Source organism: Saccostrea echinata, unplaced genomic scaffold (assembly GCF_033153115.1).
Source record: "Saccostrea echinata isolate AGI-Se365-2 ecotype Australia unplaced genomic scaffold, CSIRO_AGI_Sech_v1 ptg000057l, whole genome shotgun sequence".
Lineage (NCBI taxonomy): Eukaryota > Metazoa > Mollusca > Bivalvia > Ostreida > Ostreidae > Saccostrea > Saccostrea echinata.
Window position 1 is genome coordinate 6,584,365 of NW_026889806.1, and position 22,631 is coordinate 6,606,995.

The 22,631-nt window shown below is 32.6% G+C and overlaps 1 protein-coding gene across 1 annotated transcript; it reads left to right on the top strand.

The window, feature by feature from the left end:
• The first annotated feature begins 17,201 nt into the window (after positions 1–17,201).
• Positions 17,202–22,631, top strand: LOC133174092 (tetraspanin-9-like). The gene is made up of 8 exons (XM_061309134.1): positions 17,202–17,261; positions 17,835–17,955; positions 18,122–18,270; positions 18,444–18,515; positions 18,649–18,753; positions 19,682–19,885; positions 20,972–21,055; positions 22,454–22,631. Exons 1-8 carry the CDS (start codon positions 17,202–17,204, stop codon positions 22,553–22,555), a joined length of 897 nt encoding a protein of 298 aa, XP_061165118.1. The 3' UTR covers positions 22,556–22,631.

Below are 22,631 nucleotides of genomic sequence, written 5' to 3' on the forward strand. Positions count from 1 at the left end.
AAGAATTGTGTCGATACTTTTTAGGGATATTGGAATAAGAAGTATAAACACGGGTTTAAAATGACAGCCCCTGACAATCGCGCAATATGTAACATGAATATATGTGAATTATGAAAAAAAAAATTAAAACTCACTTTGAAATCAGTACAAGGTTTATATTTACGTTGTATCTAATGTTCAACATGACTGTTTTTGCCACTTTGTTTTTTTTTTAACTTATTGTTACACATATAAATGGCACATATCACAATCTACCTGTTACGTAATACATATAATATACAATGTACATATCCTTTTACCGAAATTTTAAAGATCTTAATCTTACTATCTACAGAAATAAAAAGTTTTATTTGGACAATATTTTATTGTATCATGTGACAGAAATGGCCCCGCCGACATTGAAGTTATATATATTTAAAAATCTAAGAATGTGAAAATTACAAAGGATGGAAAACAAAAAAGGAAACGGGTATCAAATGACTGCTTTTGTCAGTTTTCGATACCATTACTAAATATCTACAAACAGATTAGAAAAAATAAAAAGAGAAAGAGAATTATGAAAAATGTACAGTCTTAGGGACAAACCTCTGGTGAGAATAAATCCATTAACGTTTAACTCGGCATGAAATTCAAATGAAACTCAGACTTGATTTTTAAGTCAGTATAAGAGTACACACTAAAACTCAGCTGATCACCGACAAGCAAAGCAAACAAACAAAATCCGGAAGACAGTATATAATTAGAAAATGTGGAAGTCTACGGGTAATAACTTCTGTGTAAAGAGGTCATTCGACTAAAACTCTGACTTGACCTGTGCGTCATCTATATATATTTACATTCAGTGTAATTTTCTTTATGAAATTCATCAGAAAAACGTTAAACGCGAAACCTTTTCACCGCGCGGTAGAATATATAGTAGGTACTATATGCATATTGTTTTGACTCAATTTAATAAAAAAAAATAAAAAATAAAAAAAAATACAGCTACTCTGTTAAATTAAATTACTTGGTTAAAATACAACTGTGCGTTTAAAATTAATTTTTCTTTTTTCTTTTTTCTCACAATGTTCATTTGCGTTATTTAACTTTCCAACGTCACAAGCGGCTCTTACGTTTATTAAGCAAACCAGTTCTGAAAGGCGCTAAATTCGTAATAAAGATTAACGAAATAAACAAATATGAAGAGAGAAAATTAGAGAATGTAAATATAAGCATTAAATATAAATGAAATGTGGAGATAACAAAGTGATCATTAAATTCTTGCAATACAAATTATGAGCAGAGCCAACACGGACCTCTGAAAACAGAGGTGGGATCAGGTCCATGAAGGAGTAAGCATCCCCTGTCGACCGGTTACACCAGCCATGTGCTCCTTGTCATGATCGGGTAAACATAAAAAAAATCCTTATTCAATTCAGTGTGAAAATAATGACCTAACAATTTGTTTGAAAGACATCAAGCAACATTCGATCTAGCGACAGATTGTAAACAAGGTCATTAAGAATTATCTCCCTCTTGTATAGCTCTGATCCTTCGGCGTATTTGGCTCCAGTCATCCTTCTTTCAGCTCTTCAAAGTCGTTTTTATTTGAATATTTTGGTTTTCCAACGTCTCGGTTTGAGCATCACTGAAGAGACATCAAAATTGGTACCGTATATGATTTACATCATTGTATCGACCATAGAATTTGCAAAAAAGTTGACCATGCACGAGAATGTTGGTATCCTTGTGTATTCAACTTATTTTCAGTAGCCTGCCTCGGTATGGGAAATGTTCTCACATGGAACATGCCTTTTAGATTTTTGATTGATTATATGTTGTTTTACGTCCTATTAGAGTTTTTTTTTTCATTCATATAGACCCACATACCAGCGAAGGTTTCTTTCGACAATGGCTGTTGAGAAAAGAGGGATTTTATCATTGCCGACGCCTACCGTTACACCGGGCTTCGGTTTATATGGTCTCGCCCGAAAGACCAACAACTTTCACTTCGAAGTGCCGAGCGCTTAGCGAAGGAACAGTAGCAACAGTCATGTTGAACATTAGATACAATGTAAAACTAGTTAATTTCATTTTTTTCACACAAGAAAATTTCTATTTAAGATCGCCTAATCACCGAAAAACGCATGTTTTTATGTATTGTCTCCGCATAGAAATCCACTTTTAAAATAAGCATGGTCACTTCACTGAGCTTAAAACTGTTTTTTAAAAAGTCCCTACCAAGAAGAAGAAAATAAGGGCTTATGTGAAAACTGAGGTTCATTACCACAATCGCTGAAGAACCCAAATGAAAATAGAGTTTTGTTACCTGGAAAGACTAGCCTTTCACGCAGTACGGTGTTCACAGGTGGATTAGAAAATTCAAAAGTGGAAAGGGGGACTAAAACTTCGCAGTCGAACTTTTCGATTGAGATCTGTAGAGACACTAAAAAATATCGATCCTGTGAGCAACATGACATCTGAAAAGCCAGATTTCGTGTGAGAGACGTTGCTAAGACACTAAACACAAAACATTTCATCGTCACAACAGTTGATTGAGATCTGACTTAAAAATATTTCTGTCAAATGAGTGCATTATTTCCTCACAGATGCCTACAAGGAAACACGCGTTAAACGTGTCAAGGGTCTATTAAAATAAAAACAATTTCACAAAAAAAATTAACAAAAAAGGTATGGTAAACCTGCGTGATGGGTGACGAAACATGGGCGCATTGTTTCTAGTTCAAATGGAAGGTAAATGATAAAATGTGGAAACAGATAGGAAGCTGTCGTCCTTATACAAAGAGCAAAGAGAAGCCATAGTTCCAAACACGTCTTACACGAGTTTTCCTTTTACTCGAGATATCCAGCAATACTTATACCTACACACAAAGGAATGACCATCAATGGTAGCTTTTATGCTAAAATTGTATCAAGAAATGATAATTAGAATTTCTGTAAGTATTGTTAAAATACCGGTACCCATGGTGATTTTCTTGTAGGTGACAACGCTGCTTCAAATAGGCATAGAGTTGTGTAGGAATATTTGAAGAAAGGCTTAGCCATCCTCCGTATTTGCTACTTCTTAGTCATTGTGACAATTGTTTTAATTTCAAAAACAACAGAAAACCATTAAAGGAAGACGCTACTATATTAGATCTGTCGCGGGGAGCGCTATCCATCAGTGTCTCATGGGTTCCCCCCAAAGAAATATGCCGAGTTGTTCCGGTTATAGATAAAGAGACTTGAGACATGTGTAAAGGTTAACAGGGAATACTTTGAAGGATTAGATTTATTAAGGAACTGTGTCACAGGCAGTACGAGTGGTCGCCACACAATAGGAAAACAAGGACTAAGTTCTTTGAATGAATCACATTTTATTGGCTTTGTTCATATGTAAAATTTCAAAATGAAACGTTGTTTGGATTGAATGGCTTCCTGGACCAAATGGGATCTACAAAATTATTGTAAATTACATACATTATAACATTTGTATCTAAAATATACTAAGTGGATTCGTGCTTGTGCATATCATAACATTTACTGTATACTTTACATTTTCTGCATACTGCATTTTACTGCATATACTCTAGCATTTTACTGCATACTGCATTTTACTGCAAAAACTCGGGCATTTTACTGCATACTGCATTTTACTGCATACTCCACAAAATATACGAAATATTTGCGTACTATACACACGTACTTTACACCATACATTATAGCTACTACACACTTTAATATACTTGTATGCTAGTAGAATAATACTTGAAATGATATCAATGCACACATTACTCAATCACATAATTTACATCAAAATTAAGAACTAAGGTCCTTGGCCATTTCAGGAAACTGTATAAGATAAAAACCTTTAAATTAATAAAACAAACTTACCGCAGAAGAGATGTGAAAGTCTGGTCAATACTTTATCTTTATAAAGAATAATACTGTAAATACTCGAGCAACCCAAGTCCGTCCGTCTGCTCTACTCAATTGCTACACCCAAACGTGTTCTTATCGTGGGATAAACCGAATCAACGTAGGAATGAATATGAGTATTGTTTATTGTAATTTTGTATATACATTGTATATCTAATGTAAATCATATACGGTACCAATTTTGATGCACCAGATGCGCATTTCGACAAATTATGTCTCTTCAGTGCTGCTCATGTTGAAAGGTTGGAAATCCAAAATATTTAAATAAAAAAGACTTTGAAGAGCTGAAAAAGTGCCAAAGACTGGAACCAAATCTGTCGAAGGATCAGAGCTATGCATGAGGGAGATAATCCTTAATTTTGAAATAAATTTCTAAATTTTGCCACAGCAATTGAATATATATCCGTATATAAATGTCGAATTGAATGTCACAGCAAGACATTGATTCTTTTCATGTAGAAGATTTTGAATGTATTTTGCTTCATACGAATACAAAATTATGCAGGTCTGCTAATAACAGGGCACAATTAGTTCCTTGAGAATTCCTACAGAATTGTTGAAGACCTGGTCTCCGAAAACAACAAAGATATTGTCAATCATATTTTTAATATCAGCCTCGGAGTACTTGTGTGTAGAATCAGAAATGTAATTATGCAGATGACCAAGGACAAGGTATTCAAATTTACGAGTTCTATTTTTATTGAAGAAGCAATTGTCTATGACGTCAGAAAGTCTGATCTATTATAAACAGAAAAACCAAAAATCAGCTCATCATCTATACACTACAAAAACTTTGTTTAGGATATGAGCAAAGAATAGAATTCGTATTTTACTAGAAAAATGATAAAGGAAAATTTGTAAACTATTATCTTCTTTAGAACAGCTCACTACAATTTACAGAATTTAAGTCTATTTAAACATAGACCTTAAGGGATAAGATGGGGACGATAAAATCATCTTAACTTTACAGGATCATATAAGTACTTTTTTATTTATCGAAATAAAATCAATGCATCGTTATCTCAAATTGTTATGCAACATATCCACATAGACTATATACGTTCTCAAAGAAGATGGGCGTGTTTGGCGTGTGATCTGCAGGTATAAGGCGTAAGAAACATTTGTAGTTTAAATGTCTACGATTTGGTCGGCTGACCACAGCTGGACACTCATGTACATGTACTTTACAAAGTTACGCGTATGGGAAAATTATGGGAAAGTTACATTTAGTTTGAAATACTTTGTCAAATTTAATATATCAGTCCGCTTATCTTAATAATTACTACATGTTAAACTTAGTAACGCTTCACATAAATAATAAACACCTATAGGGTATAGTTAAATGCAATTACAAGTACATGGGTATATTAAAGTATCAGTAGGTTGGAAGAATTGCTTTCGCTTTCGGTGCAACAGAAGCAGAATTTATCTATTTGAAAATAAATTAGTACATAAAATTAAACTGACAAAAGAATTGATTGTTTGTACTAAAAAAAAATAATAACGCTCCATGCGAGGATCGAACCAAAACTATATCTCTTTCGTTGCACTGGACGGTTAACGCATACTACTGAGCTATCACCGCTACAAATACAAAATGGTTTTTAAAGCGACAATGAAGCACCGAATTTACACATTGGAATTTTTTTGGAAAAAGTTCATTTTTTATCGTCTCTGGGTCTCCTCTCCATTTTTTAAAAAATGTTTGTTAGTTTCTTTGAATAAAAATGCATACAAATAACGTTTCAAAACCATGGAGAGATGACCCAGAGATAGCAAATTTTTAGAAAAACGTGTTTAAAAATGTAACATTTTGTACGAAATGACTCATCTAGCCAATTTTCAAGTTCTTTTTTAGCAAATCAAAATACAATATCGGGAAAATATTTCCCTTTCCTATTTCACAGGAACCCGATACATCAAAAGAATGCTAAAATTTCATGTGACAGATCAATAAAATTTTCACTTTTCAATTGCGCCCAGATTCCTGCCGAATACCAATCAAAAGCGCCCTCGTTCTTTGTTTAAATCATAACCCGGAAGTAGGCATACAGCACTTTTTACATCAGAATTTGATCTTCACGATCAACAATTTGTAAAAAATAAAATACAATCTTTCTCCAGTACATTGTTTGTAAATAAATAAAACCGTTGAGCTGGATTTTTTTAAAGTTTGGATTCACAATAAAAAGGGGCGTAACTACATTTTATACGACACACAAACCTTACCATGAATCTTGTGAAGTTATAGCTCATGCATCTCTTGTTTTCTAGTCCTTTTCGCTTTGGATCCTTTTGACATCATTATTAACTGTTCCTAGGTTTCTAACTGAAGAAAAGCTAGACGTGAAATTCTGACTTAGACGAAATCGAGATTTGGGGGGGGGGGGGGGGGTATTCAGTACGGATACATTAAGATAAAGAAATCGATCATACTCATTACAAAAAAAGATTCAAGTTTATTCAAATCGTGATCCTTGAAGTCAGGTTAGGTTTACAATATGGGGTTAAATTTATATAGAGGAATAAGGTAAGAAAAATTCAGGGTGTTTTATTCTAAAATTTGTTTGACTCGAGGTCCCGTCAAAGAATCTAAATAATCTTCTCTATAAATTCAGGGACTGTTTCAAGCAATATTAACCAAACTATCCGTTGGTAAAAATTCAAGTTTTTTCCCTAAAAAAAAGGTCAGACCCTTTTCTTTTCAGAAGTTTAAAAGACTGAAATGTAATTTTGAAGAATTTCATCCTTCGAAAGTGAACTGTGAATATAAAGTAGATTTTCAGATCAAGAATTAAAACCAAGTTCTTCTAAAATACGGTTGTAATGATGAGCCTTACAAACAAACTATATTGTTATAAGCCTTATCAGCTGGAACCATAACATATTGTTCATGTAGTGTCTCTAATTCTTTTATTACTTCCAGTTTAGTGAAAACGGAAGGATAGATGGTTCGCATATTGCCTTTTTAGCTTTCTAACACGATTCTTTAATATATTACTAAAACACTTTTACTTTCTAATACGATTTTTTAAAATTAATATATTTCTGAAACACTTAGTCTGTTCTCTTAAAATGTTCAGGTCTTCCCCTTTATATTTCCCACATCGTCCGGTATAATCCTCGATAGAATTCATGAATAGAATAGAATAGAAATGTATTAAAAATATAGCAGAATAGAAATCTTTTGTCGCCAATTGAAAGATCGGGGCTCCTTGTATTTAGGACCTTTTCAAGTGATTGCTTTTAGATCGTTATTTTCAACTATATTTACATCACAAATAATGACGTGTTCTGGGTTAGGGTTTTGGGGACTGTGTTTTCTTCGGTTTCAATTTGAATGCTTAATTAGACTTTATTAGACTTTTGAGTGTGATTACTATTTTTTTTTTCATGTTTACTATTTGAAACGAGTACATGTTAACGTACGTCTAACTAATGTTAGCAGTATGCTTACTATATTTTTGAAACATTTCTTCGTCATATTTTTCAAAATATGTTGAAAATTTGTCTTATTTAACGAAAACGTATGCTGTAATTTTCATGTAAGGCATATATTCAATACGCGTTGATAACATATGCTTAAATTTCTTTGGTAACCATAATATGCTGAGCATATGTGATACATGTTGCTAGTTTTATGATAAACATTCATTACAAAATTTAATTCTTTTTACCTACCCAGCCATTTTACCCTTGATTTTTATACGTTGCATATTAGTGCCATATTTTTGTGTTTTAATACACATTTCATGACTATAAATTCTCAGACTCGGGATTTTAATTCAATCTCCCTGTTTTATTGTAGGTCTGGGTCAGGAAATAATTACTAGTAATTATTTCTAGCAAACAAATAATTGATTTGTATTTGTAACAAATTATTTTGAATACAATGTATTAGTAAAATCTATAAATCTTTCACTTATATGTCTACACAATTTCTTAAAACTAATATATACAGAATTCTTCTTAATTGTCCTCTTCTATCTCATACATTCCGTCAATCATTTCTTTTAACCATTTACCTAATTTTAAATACCTTTTTTGCAATTTTGATATGGATGCTGGTGGCGTAATTCACCCTTGGTGCCAGGTTGACGTATATATCTTGTTTGTTAAATCTTTTTTTTTAAATATGATGACACATGCATTATCATATATTAAATTAAACTTGGTTGTAATTGAATAATCTTTCCGCTGTTTTAATACGAATATCTATTTGCAATTTTGCCAAAGTACAAAATAAGACGTGACTTTTAAAAGGTGGACAATCTCCGGTACACGAGTCCTTTTTTTTCAAAGCTAAAAATGGCGCTATTCTTACGTGACCGAATACAGGGTGTCTATTTGATTATTTTTTGTCGCTGGCAAAAAATTTTCTGTTATTGTAATATTTTAATCTGAAAAAGTGTCCATATGAGCATTTGCCAGAAAATTGATGAATTGCCCATTTGAATTTCGGAATTAACACAAACTGCTTCATTAAAAAATATTTGATACAGTCGATATATACACTATGCTTTTATAGAAAACCTGGTAATTAAAAACTGAAAATATCTTTACTGGTTTTAATATTAAGTAATCTTACAGATTTATTTTCATCAAATAATGTTCAAAATTTAACTTCTATTTCTAGCCTATATATGTAAAACAGTTATTCGGAATTTGTAACAGAATATCACCATTTCATGAGACATAGGAATACCTTTCGATAGTTGATTGGATTTCTTCCATATAAATTCATCAACTCGACTGATTTTGTTTAAAAGCATATACATTTTCTCCTGACATTATGGACTTATTTTTCCCGAAAATGTAGAATGCGGTACGATACCATACCGGTATTTTTGAAACGATACGTTATTTTTAACGACACGTACTATACCTTGATGAATGAGAATGAGGGTTCATTTTATAAATTAAATGTGCTTTACCAATCACCAACCTTTCAATGTTATAATCTAATGTGGGCCTATAAACTATGTTTATATTTCAATCTTTTAATAAATGATCAACAAAACAAATAAATTGAATCTCAAACAAATTAATTTGACTAGATTTATAATCACAAGTATACATGTACACAACCAATCTCTACCCAGAGTTATCGTTCCCGCTACGCTCCACTGTGTTGTAGCGAAGCGTAATACGCCCTCTAGTGAGAGATTGGTACACAACCTCGCTTCACCCGGTTGCCAGGACTCATTTTGTTTGGTCGCACTAAACGACGAAACATTAGAAAATGCATATCACATTTTGGCGACATTTTGCCTTTTTTTAATTTACATTTATCATCAGTTATTATTAATAAAAAATATGAATGTATTTTAATTTATTTTTTAAATGTATGTATTGATTAACTTCGAATATCGGCAGTCGAAAGCAAGACTGTCACATCCATTTCGTAAATTAGCCTACCCTTTCAATGCGCGGAGAATTCGATTTTATCGAGTCTTGAATGGTTTTTTTTAATCATTATGAATGTATTAAAATGTTTTAAAGATTAAGAAATGCCAATATAAGTACCGTTATGAAATGAAACGGTATTTTTGAAGTAACTATTTGGTATAGCAGTGGTACCGATTACCGGTATCCAACCCTAATTGGTATGTAGAGACCTCTGTCAATCATTTGAAATCACAACGTAAAGCAGGATTATCCTTATCAGAGAGTAGAATGAAAGTTCATTACCGGTAATTAATTCCTATTATTTTTATCACCAAGGAAATTTGACATATATTGTCATAGAAAGACGACCTAAAAGAGGCCGAATTATGCTAATAACTCCAAATATGATGCAAACTAGATATATGTGTATCACAGGCCTTTGGATCGCTTAAATCCGACTTTAAAAAATCGGGGTGTATATAAAAAGATAAAGGTATGGAACTCCTTTCATAGGGTACCCACTTTCGCTAATAAAATACTTTTAAATCGAATGCTCTAGAGTTTTACTTTCTATTGCTATCTATTCATACATAATCACTCTACATTACTACCAAAGTTCACTCCGAAATTCCATGTACTTCCCGAGATATGGTGAAATCAATTCCAAAATTGACCTACTTTTTTTTACTCGACATTAGCTTGGGCCCTGGTTATCCACATGTATACAGACGGTGTTTGAACTGCAGCGAACAGCTGCATAGTATTTGCACAATCTTTCAACATTTTAAAGTTGATTTTTTACCCCAGATCGTAAGGTTAAGTCCGTAATAATTACTTTCGCGAAAAAAAAAAAATTAGAAAACGTTTGCTTCAACAACTTCACAGCCATGTTGTTTATAAATGTAAAAAGAACTATGATTGAACGAAAATTTCCCGGAATGCATAATATACCTTTTGATTTTTTAAAAATTATACCGCTGAAATGTTGTTGGTAATTTAATAAGACCATATGATCAAATCAGATAAAATTTTGTAGAGACTGAGTGCTAAAAAACAAATATTCAGAGAGTATAGAATAAATTCCGGGAAGAATTCGTCCCGTCGTTCCCGCTTTACAATTAGTGTGACTATTCAGAGGCCCAAGCTAATGTCGAGTAAAAAAATAAGGCCAATTTTGGAATATGATTTCAGCATATCTCGGGAAGTATACGGAATTTCGGAAAGAACTTTTGTAGTAACGTAGATTGTTTATATGTGAATAGATGTGAATAGAAAGTAGAGTTTTAGATCATTTGATTTAAAAGTATTTTATTGGCGAATGTGGGTACTGAAAGGAGTTCCATACCTTTATTTTTTTTAACACCTTAATTTTTTTAAAGCGATCTAAGGGCCTGTGATGTGTATAGAAATACCAAAATATAACACCTTGATTTTCAATATTGATAATGAAAAATGAGAGCAAATGAATAATTTAGCGTGTATAAAATCTCATCAGATTAATTCGAAAAATCAATAAATGTTACTATATTTCCTCGTCATTTAAGTTTTACCTTAAAATTTTCTACCATATACACTTCCATCTGAAGTTTGAATCATCTCTGAAAGTGTGAGTATAGTGCACTTGAATAATGCTTTGTCTTTGTTCATTTGACATAATTATCAAAACCACATTAAAAATTGTACTTAGAACTAATCATAGGTAAAATAAAATCCCTTATAACGCCGATTTCAAAATCAGAATCGATCTTTTTTCACAGCATACACAGATGTCGTAGGAAGCTGATAAAATTGGAATAAAATGTTAGAAATTCATCGATTGATTCTTTTTCGTTAAACTTTTTTAACTCTGCAAACATTTTGAAATACGTTTGAGATTCAAATTCGTAAAATGTGAATTTGGTAAATAAACTTTTCACTAAGGATAATTTACACAAAATAAGCGACGTATTTTTTCACGAGAGTACACTTGATACCTTTACTAATACCAATATCTTTACAAGTACATTTGAACTAAGATTCTACACGGAACAGTAGCCTACAGATTTTAGAGCACACCATTTTAGATAAATGCGATATTATTCAGAAATAACTTGAAAGCTTGAGGTTCATCGATACTCAGATAAGTGAGATAACTTTAACTAGGATTTCCTATTCTTTGACTTTCTTTGTTGGGAGTGACATGTCATCTGTCGATTTTAAACAGTAATTACGTAAAAGTTCTTTGAAAACGCAAAGTTCTTTCTGTCAAATTTTGCCCTGCAAGGTATGCTGATAATGTGTGCATATTAATCATAAACTAGATTTCTTTTGAATAATCATCAGCGAAAGAAATATTTTCCATGAGTGAGCAAAGGTTTCTTATCCTTAGATATCCTGATGTGAAAGTAAAAATGGCATGTATGTTTCAGAGATTAAACAACAAAGTTCCATCATAAACCATTTTTTAGCTTACAATTGGTAATTAACTTATTTGTATCAAATTTATTCTTGATATTGATGCATGAATAAAACCAGAGGAAATTCAAACTATATATGATATAAATATGATTAAGCTTGCTGAGATACGCGTTACTTATCTTTATTAAATTAAAGATATTGTACTGATAACTAGGACAAATACAGAGGAAAAAAGATATTTCCAGCAAATTTTCTCTGTCTTCATTCAAACATGAACATCAAGAAACGGCAATTAAATGTGTACGAGGGTCGTTCAATAAGTAATGCAACATACAGTTTATCATAATAAATGTAGAAGCAATTACTAGTAAAAAATTTTTCACAGTCGAGAAGTACTATTCAAAATCTCACAATCACCAAAAACCGCATGCTTTTTCCTACTCTCTTCGCAAAGAAATTCATTTTTAAAGTATGCATGGTCACTTCACTGAGCCGAAAAATTGTTTAAAAATGGTCTCCTTTTATAAAGATGAAAATGAGGGCGTATGTATATTTCGTTACAAAATTCGCTGAAGAACCAATATGAAAGATATGTTTTTGACATCTGGAAAGACAAGCCTTTAAACTTTACAGTATTCAGATGGATTAAGAAATCCAAAAAAGGAAATGTAGTGTTACAAGATTCGTTGCAGTTGAAATGGATGATCAAAATCTGTAGATACACCAAAAAATGTCGATGGTGTGACCAACTTGATGACTGTAAATGCCAGATTTACAGTGAAAGAAAATGCTAAGACACTAAACAGTTCATCATCACAGTTTATAGATTTCTGACAAAGGTAAAATGAATCTAAAAATATTTCTTTATCATAGGGGTGCCTTATTTCTTTACAGATGCCTAAGAGGAAAAAATACGATTAATGTGCCAATGGTATAGTAAAAAAAATAGACATCATTACAAAAAAAGGTAACGTTTAACTTGGGTTATGGGTGTTAAAACATTGGTACATTTTTAACAGCCAAAAAGGAAGAACACTAAAAGAAAGTGGAACCAGAGAGAAAGCTGTCGTCTTATTATTGCAAAGAAAAGCCAGAGCTCCAAACATTTCTTATGCAGGTTTTCTCTTTAGTCAAGAGGTCCGTTAATATATGAACCTACGCCTAAAGAATGAAAATCATTGGTTGTTTTATGTTAAAACTGCACTGAGTAAAGTTCAGCAATTTGTTTGTGGGGGAAGTTCAAATACCAGTCCCCAGGGTTAATTTTCTTGTATCTTACAACGCTGCTGCAAATAAGCATAAGTTAACATCTTTAACGAAATTTTGAAGAAAGAACGTTTACAGAGCTTAGCCATCCGGCGTATTCGCTAAATCTCAGTCATTATGAGATTTTTTAATTCCAAAAACTCAAGAAAACAAACAAAAGACGACTTTACAATTTAATGTACGTCATTAAGAATGCTATTCATCAGTGTCGTTTTGGACATCCCTAAAGATGAGCATGCCGAGGTGCTCTGGTCATGTGTTTAAAAACTTTAGACGTGTATTAAGGTTAACAGGAAATACTTTGAGTAATTAAAAATATAAAGAATCTGCTTCTTGTGCTTCTCTTATTTTAAGATCGCATTTTGAACGATCCTCGTACAGTACTTGTCAAAATGATGATATCTAAATTCTAAACAAGCTAAACACTACACTTGACATTTTCTGCCACAGGATGTCTAACATGGGTGGGAACTTCTGTATTGAGTGTTATTGTCGCATGATTGAACAGAGAAAGTATAGTGTCGGACACATCAAACATTATCGGTGAGAGTAGAACCGTTTTATATGGTGATATAACAGAGCTTCAAGAACACAATGAACATAAATCATAGAAAAATTGTACAATCTGATGAAATCAATGGACAACACTATGAATGCCAAAATTAACCAGATAAATACAAATAACGAACAAAAATTCTAAAAATAGAAAGCAAACTGCAAAAAGTTGATGAAATCTGTGAAAAGTGACGATTTAGATACCCTTCAATTAGATGGTTGAAATTGAGAGTAAAATTAACTTTACTTGATCAGTTTAAACAAATTCGGACGTTCAAAATTTATCAAAGACTTTAGACTATAGAATATACAAAGATGAACTAAAATTCGAAAATTATTAAGAATTTCTGTCCAGAAAAGGTGCGATTAATTTTTGTAAATTTCGTACTTGTAATCATCATTTACCGATTGAAATTAGACATTGGCTAAATGAACCAAGAAAAACTAGATCAATAAAACAAAATCAATAACATCAAAACGTCCGACTTTTCAACACTTTATACAACCATTCCCCACGATAAATTGAAGTCCAGGCTTTTTGACATCATAGACAGCTGCTTTTTCAATAAAAATGGAACTCGTAAATAAATTTACCTTGTCAGTGGTCATTTGCAAAATTATTTTGTTAAAAAGCGTTCTGATTGCAAACACAAGTACTCTGAAGTTGACATTAAAAGATGCTTCAGTTTCTGATTGACAATATCTATGTAGTTTTTGGAGATCAGGTCTTCCAACAAGCTGTTGGAATTCCCATGGGTACCAATTGCGCCCCGTTATTAGCAGACCTATTTTTGTATTCATATAAATCAGAATTTATTCAAAAACTTCTACATTAGAAGAAGAAACACTTGCTTTGGCCTTCAACTCGACATTTCGATATATCGACGTTGTATTATCAATTAACAATAGTTACTTTCATTCATATGTCGACATTATATATCCCGATGAACTTGGAATAAAAGATACCACAGAGTCTGACACATCCGTTTAATATTTGGGTATTTTACTAGAAAAGACGTTAATGGTAACCTAACAACAAGGCTTTATGATATAAAACGTGATGACTTCCCTTACTTATGCAGCAATATACCCTAATCACCTGCATATGGGGTTTATATCTCTCAGTTGATTCAATATGCAAAAGCATGCTCATCGTATGAACAATTTCTCAAACGAAGTAAGTTATTGACAAACAAGTTGATGAAACAAGAATATCAACAGCCTCGTTGAAAGTCATCATTTCGTAAGTTATATGGTCGATACAATGACCTTGTCAGTAAATACAATCTATCATTAAGTTATATGCTGACTGACGTTTTTCATACTTATTGTTAGGTCATTATTTACACACTGAATTTTTTTCCCCGATATTTCCCGATAATGACAAGGAGCACACGACGGGTGTGACCTATCGACAGGGGATGCTAGCTCCTCCATGGTACCTGATCCCACCTCTCTGTTGTTTTTGGAAGTCCGTGTTTGCTCTGCTCCCGATTTGTATTGTTTTAATGGACTTTAAGCTTGTTCGTTATATCCATATTTTGTATCAAGCTTGGCAAAATTGGAGTAAATTCTGAAGTATCCATGCCGGAGAAGAAAAGTTTACAACATCAAAAATACACACATTCATAGTATAAAACTCAAAGTTAATTAAATCAGTTGTATGTTCGGAACTAAATGCTAAGATGTCGGAATTGCCTTCTTACATGTCTAGACTATGAAACTGATACGATTGCAAGTTCGGATATACAAACTTAAAAGTCTGGATTTTTTAACACGATTACTCTCCATATGTATCAGCATGTTACACTTTCAACTAAGTAAGCAGCTTTGTTTTGTTTTATTTATTAATTTTTGATACATTTTATACTATCAAATGTGCACGTATCAGTACACAGGTTGTTAAAAATTCTAGTTCATGTATTTTTTTTTAAATGTTAACCAGCACAATACATTCTCACGTTTCTTTGTTTGATGTAAGCTGGGGTAGTTTAGGGTCGCTGGATGATCATGATTTCCAGAAACTGCATTGAATATTTATACAGCCGCATTGATGACGTTTTTTGACGAAGGTGCTTATTTCGTAATTATAAAGAAGACTTTAAAAACGTTGGAAGTTGTATTTCTGAAGGTGAGAATTATTCTTTTATTCAAAACAAAATGCAACCATTTCCAAATACGTAAAATCAAAAACTTTTTTCAGCATGACATAGTTCATCATAATTTTAACGGAAAAGTAATTAAACGTCAAACAATGAAAACGCATTTCAAAATAGATTGATCTATAGAAGAATAACAGTATGTTCCCCGAGATTGTTAGAGGTGACATAAAAGTATTAAAAAAAAATTGGCCTTAAAGTGATTTTCTTCATTCAAAACTAATTTTGTTTCCATTTTAGCTGAATTAGATTCAATCCTTTGAATACCCTTCATTCTGTTTCAGAAACAAATATCAAAAAAAAAAAAATGGAGAGAGAGCGTGAAAAGTTTCGCTTGAGATCATTCAGATTTTTAGCTTCATTTAAGTTGAAAATTCAATAATTTAAGTTGTTTTAATACTTCAAATAATGGCATATTCATTTTATTCAATGTATATTTTTGTGTGTATATTTAAAATAGAGATGGTTTATTTTTTTCTTCCTGAATCCCTGTGATAGATCCTCATTCATTCTTTGTCCCTCTGTAGGTATATAATCCATTCATGAAGAGACAAAGGGATTGTGTAAAAGATTGACATGTTGACGAGTCCAGTTTCTGGAATGCACCGCATTGTTTCATATGTATCAATATAAGCGATCTTTCAAGCCTTTTAAATAATTTAATGACAATATCATTTTATGCTCGGTCGATTATTTATTAAGGCAGACAACGTGCCTGTATAATTAAGTTACCTTAATTTAAAATCTTCTTCATGATCTTGATTTTAGAATCTTTTTTATATATATGCATTAACAGTAGATCAATTCTGATATATGTATTAACAGTAGATTTTGGATCTCTTGCAAAGTTGTGCATCAGAAAAAAATTTTGCATGAAGTTAATACGATATTTCTACTTGTTTGGATCTCTTTTTTATTTTAAACGTTTTATTAAAACCAATGTGGATCAATATTAAAATCAAAATTCTTCAAAATAAATTGTTTAAAAGCAATCAAGGCAAATGAAACTCAATATGTAGTATTACAACACATAAATATTTGCACTAAGTACAAATATTCAAAGAACGTGTATACATGTATTTCTTTACATGCTTTTCCTCCTTTTCATATTCTTCACTGTGTAGCTGGTGCTGACAGCTTGATTGTCCACTGTGTCTCTAATTCGTTTGTATCCCGCTCACTCGTCCTCCAACACATTTTGTAAAATTGCTTGAATATCTACACTTTTCTAACTTTACAAATAGCTGTAATTTTAATTTCTTGCCATTGCAATCAAAATAATCTCCATGATCTTCATAATTAAGATGATTTTTTTTTTTACGTTTACGCTAATACATGTATAAAATTATTTTATATTAGCCTTCTTTAGTTGTCTTCATTTAGTTTTACTTACAGGTTGGCATAAAAACACTGCAACAATTTCTTTCAGATTTATAATAAAGTATAGATATTTAAAATAGGCTGTTGATTTTGTATTAACATGAACATTAAATTGTTGTTTATTTATAAGCCAACACCATGGGATTTTTCACTGGAGTCGGGCGATTTATTGTGGTCATCCTCAATATCATATTTGTGGTAAGTAATTAGACAAACTCTCAACTGTATCTGAAAAGTTGTAATAATAGTCAAAAAATATCCACGTATTCGGGTGGTTTTCTTAAAGTTAATTAAGGAATGAAGCTTATTTTAACCTATGTTATACGATATAACAAAACTTGGGGCAGTTTACGCTTTATAAACCACGAAGCGGTTTATAAAAAAGCGTAATCTGCCCCTAGTTATGTTATATCGTATAACATAAGTTAAAATAAGCTTCATTCCAAATAATTTAATTTCAATGTAGACAATAAGGCAATTTTTCTCCAAAAATGGCTTCAAATTAAGCATATTTTAAAAGTAACGTCAAGCGGAGTAATACGTTTTTGACGTAACTCATTGTGACGTAGGCCCAATCAACTAAAATTAAATTATAAGGCGATATTAATAATTATATATAGTTAACTCTTGTGGACTGTTGTGGATTCAGTGATTTTTTTTAATACTTTACTTATTCCAAAGCCAAAGAAGAATTTCAGTAGATATATACCATTAGAGGTAGATTAATGAATTGTTTTCTTTAATCTACTTCCTTTTTACAACTTTTTACAGATTGTTTCCACGGTTATGTTGGCGTCGGGAATTGCCCTTAAATTCTTCTCAGACAACGCTTTTCTTAAAAATGCCGAGGAGCAATTCAAAAGTGGTTTAGATTCATTCAGTTCTAAAACAGGTAATTAATGCCGAGGTGCAATTCAAAGTTGCGTTCAGAGTCTCTCAGAACTTAAACAGGTATTCTGTCAAACATCGTAATTTTTTTCAGAAATCAATTTAAAAGATTCAAAGTTTGTCAGAATTGATTGGGATGGAATGTCAAAAAAGTTGTACTTTTTTATCAGGTGCAGGCATCGACACCAGTAGCTTCAGTCTCAATTCCATTTTCGGAACAGTGTCCATTGTTCTTATTGTTTTTGGAGCCTTCTTACTGGCCGTATCTTTCTTCGGTTGTTGTGGAGCTTGCTGTAAAGTACAGGTTCTACTTATCGTGGTACGTGGTGTTGGTCTTTTTTTTTAAAATCATTTATTGATAAGATTTGGAAACGGTTTTTAATCCATTGAAACAAAAAAAAATTTTATTTGAAAGCAGCGGGAGGGGGGGGGGGGGTATTTCTTTCCCAACAAGCGCTTGTTTAAGGAAATTTTCACCTCTTTGTTTTGCAGTACGCTGTTATACTGATAGTCCTGCTACTCGGACAGATAATTCTGGTGATCCTAATGTACGCCTCCCCTGTGGTAAGCAGCACTGTTGATAAATTGGAAATATTTTTTTATTTATATAATGTCTTTTACTTCTTCTGGTTATTATTTTCATTTAGTTATCGACATAGTTTTAAAATAGTGTTTTATCAGTATATTAATAATGTAGGTGAAAAACTCAGTACGAGAGGAATTAAAGGTATCCGTCAAAGATTATCAAGGAGTGAGGGGCGTAAACCTTGAGTCCATGCTCTGGAACGCCGCCATGATAGAGGTAGCTCGACGATTACGATTTAACATGAATACGCTTATGTTTCAAAAATTCTTTACAGAATATTATTAAATGTAAATGTTTAACTAATGTGCCGTTTGAGTTAAAAGGTCAAGATCTAGTAAATGACTTTAGACTGTCATTTTGTGCTAGATCCATTATGACGTCATGATTGATTTTAGCTTAATTTTTCCCGTACTTTACATCTTTAATAGAATTATGTAGAAAATGAAGTATTTTCATTGTATTCAATTTGAAATCATGTCAAAAGTAACCCTGATATCTATATTCAATTTAATATCATTTTGAAGTAGAGATTAAGAAGAAACGAAAAACCGTTTTTTGAGAGACTGTAGGCAATATTGATACATTTCTTTTATCTGAGATGGGAAAAAACTCCGAAATTTATATTTGACTTTCTTTGTTTTTCATTAAAAATTACTGTTTAAAGCACGTTTTTTCGTCTAGTTTATCAAAAAATTATGTCCCGAAACACCTTATTTTACCAAGCTATATTTGTAAAGAATCATTAAAAGAACTCGTTTCTAAGATTTGAAAAATCTGTAGGCACCTTTCATTTACTAGATCTTGACCTTAAGGTATAAACTGCGAGATGTTATTGAGTGATTTCTTCGTCTTGTCAGTATATTGGAAGCATATGGAAAAGACTCTTGTGTTATCAATTATGAAGCAAACTCATAATAATGATAATATGAGAAATGACGGTCATAATAATGATTTATGAATTGTCAGCATTTCAAAATTCAAAGAGGTTCCTCGAGTAGACCTTTTTAGTTTTTGTGTTTACGACTTTACTATTTATCTATCTATCTATCTATCTATCCACTTTGTAAACTTTCTATTATAATGGCGTTTTAAAGTGATTACATTTCTTTTGTGCTCTATATTTACTTCTGATCATTTTTAACAGTTGAAATGTTGTGGTGTAGAGGACTATAAAGATTTTGGTTTATATGCCAAAAGCTGGAACAACACTCCTGCGATGCCTGATGGTACTACTGATCCCCTCTCCACGCCTGTGGCTTGTTGTGTGACTATTCCTACATCAAAATCTGCTGCAGAAACTTGTGCCAAAGGTCCGACCTTGGATCCGACGAAGAACAATTACAATAAGGTACAATGTACTTAGTTCAAAACAAATGTTACATGTATTCTGGTTTTCATTACAATTTTTATGACAGTGTCAATGTGAAAGCCTGCTTTCTGCATAAAATGAACGTTTTACATCCTGTGAATTTCTGGCCCAAAACTTAATTATCAAAAAGTTCGTGGACTGATGCGATAAAATTAATACTATGAAGTCTGTGCTTACAAAATTTATAAGGAACATAAAACAGTTTCCTGACGTCCAACAACGTCTTGCTTCTCCCTCTACCTCATACACTTATATTGATGAGATTCCCTGGAGTTTTTGCCAGCATATTTTGCTTGTCGGAATTTAATATCCACCACACATGATCAACGTCACTTTTCGACGTGACTGACTTTTGACACCCTGACTACAAATCGGCATTAACTGTGCATCTCTCATCTCTCTGAATCTTTGTTGGCATTTAAAAACAACTACTCTGTATGTATTTTATTTCTCTCTAGCCCGTTAAACGTTTCTTAGGTCTATACCAGTTTTTCCATGGGGCGAAACTTTAAAGAATGTTGGAAAAAGAAACCCCTCCCCATTTTAGACGTCAGTTTTAAGCCCTTATTTGCTTGGACACTCCATTCAAAATTTACGATAAAATTTCACAGAACGTACAGAATGAGGAAAAGATTGCAGATATGAAGGAACACATGTGTCATAATACATACCTGAATTAACGGGATTTTTGAATGACAAATTAATACTCATATCAAAAGCGTTTTTCTCAGTTACACTCAGGTAGAAAAAACTTCATGTTCGAGGTTGCGCCGCCTAGACACACCATTGATTACAAAAATATTAACAATTTATTAAAAAATAAAACATGATTTATGATTCATTCTATTGACAGAAAAGATGATGCTAACTAAATGTGTTAAAATTCATTGATGTACCTAAAGCGGCTTTAATTTTATGGCGCTAGTCTACGAACTTTTTGATAGCCCCTCGTATTTGTTTAACATGTACATGTGTATTACATGTATACTAGTATGTTGTGTTTTTTCTTGTTCACATATGACTGTTTTCAAAAATAACAATGTCAAGAAAATATTAACTTTGTAGGGTTGCTTTGACAAAATCTGGGACATGATGTTTGAAAATCCTCTGATGCTCGGAATTGTTCTCTCTGTGGCTTTCGTAATTCAGGTACGGTATTGTGTATGCCAGTGTCAATTGACTCAGGTACGGCATTGTGTATGCCAGTGTCAATTGACTCAGGTACGGTATTGTGTATGCCAGTGTCAATTGACTCAGGTATGGTATTTTAAGTGTCAGCTAATTTACAGTATATTGTAAGTCAGTATCAGTTAATTCAGGTACAGTATTGTGTGAGTCAGTCAGCTAATTCGGGTACGGTATTATAGGTCCGTATCAGCTAATTCAGATACGATATTGTAAGTCAGTGTCAGCTAATTCAGATACGATATTGTAAGTCAGTGTCAGCTAATTCAGGTACGGTATTGTAAGTCAGTGTTAGCTAATTCAGGTACGATATTGTAAGTCAGTGTTAGCTAATTCAGGTACGGTATTGTACGCCAGTGACAGATAATTCAGGTACGATATTGTAAGTCAGTGTTAGCTAATTCAGGTACGATATTGTAAGTCAGTGTCAGCTAATTCAGGTACGGTATTGTACGCCAGTGACAGATAATTTAGGTACGATATTGTAATTCAGTGTTAGCTAATTCAGGTACGATATTGTAAGTCAGTGTCAGCTAATTCAGATACGATATTGTAAGTCAGTGTCAGCTAATTCAGGTACGGTATTGTAAGTCAGTGTTAGCTAATTCAGGTGCGATATTGTAAGTCAGTGTTAGCTAATTCAGGTACGGTATTGTACGCCAGTGACAGATAATTCAGGTACGATATTGTAAGTCAGTGTCAGCTAATTCAGATACGATATTGTAAGTCAGTGTCAGCTAATTCAGGTACGGTATTGTACACCAGTGACAGATAATTCAGGTACGATATTGTAAGTCAGTGTCAGTTAATTCAGGTACGGTATTGTACGCCAGTGACAGATAATTCAGGTATGATATTGTAAGTCAGTGTTAGCTAATTCAGGTACGGTATTGTACGCCAGTGACAGATAATTCAGGTACGATATTGTAAGTCAGTGTAGCTAATTCAGGTACGATATTGTAAGTGAGTGACAGATAATTCAGGTACGATATTGGAAGTGAGTGACAGCTAATCTAGGTATGGTATTGTATACATCAGTGTTAGATAATTCAGGTACGATATTGTAAGTGAGTGACAGATAATTCAGGTACGATATTGTAAGTGAGTGACAGCTAATCCAGGTATGGTATTGTATACATCAGTGTTAGATAATTCAGGTACGATATTGTAAGTGAGTGACAGCTCATGCTCATAATATGTATTGTTTAAATGGACTTTTGAAAATGATCACTGTTATTTTCACATTTCATTGTATATTCTTTTCTCTTCTTATCAAAGAATGCAACTCAGTATAAACTTTTTTACAAATAAACAAGCCGGGGAAAAAATAATCAACAAATACTGCTTAATTTTTCACTTCAGCTCCTACTGATTGTATTTACAATTATGATGTACAAACAAAACAAAGGTGAAAAGAACGGCAAAGGAACCAACAAAGTAAAGCCCATGCGAGGGTATATGTGAACATGGAGATGCGGTGAGGAATTAAAGAACAAAATGCTGTGTACATGATGAGAAAATTTCTTTTTTGTATTTTAAA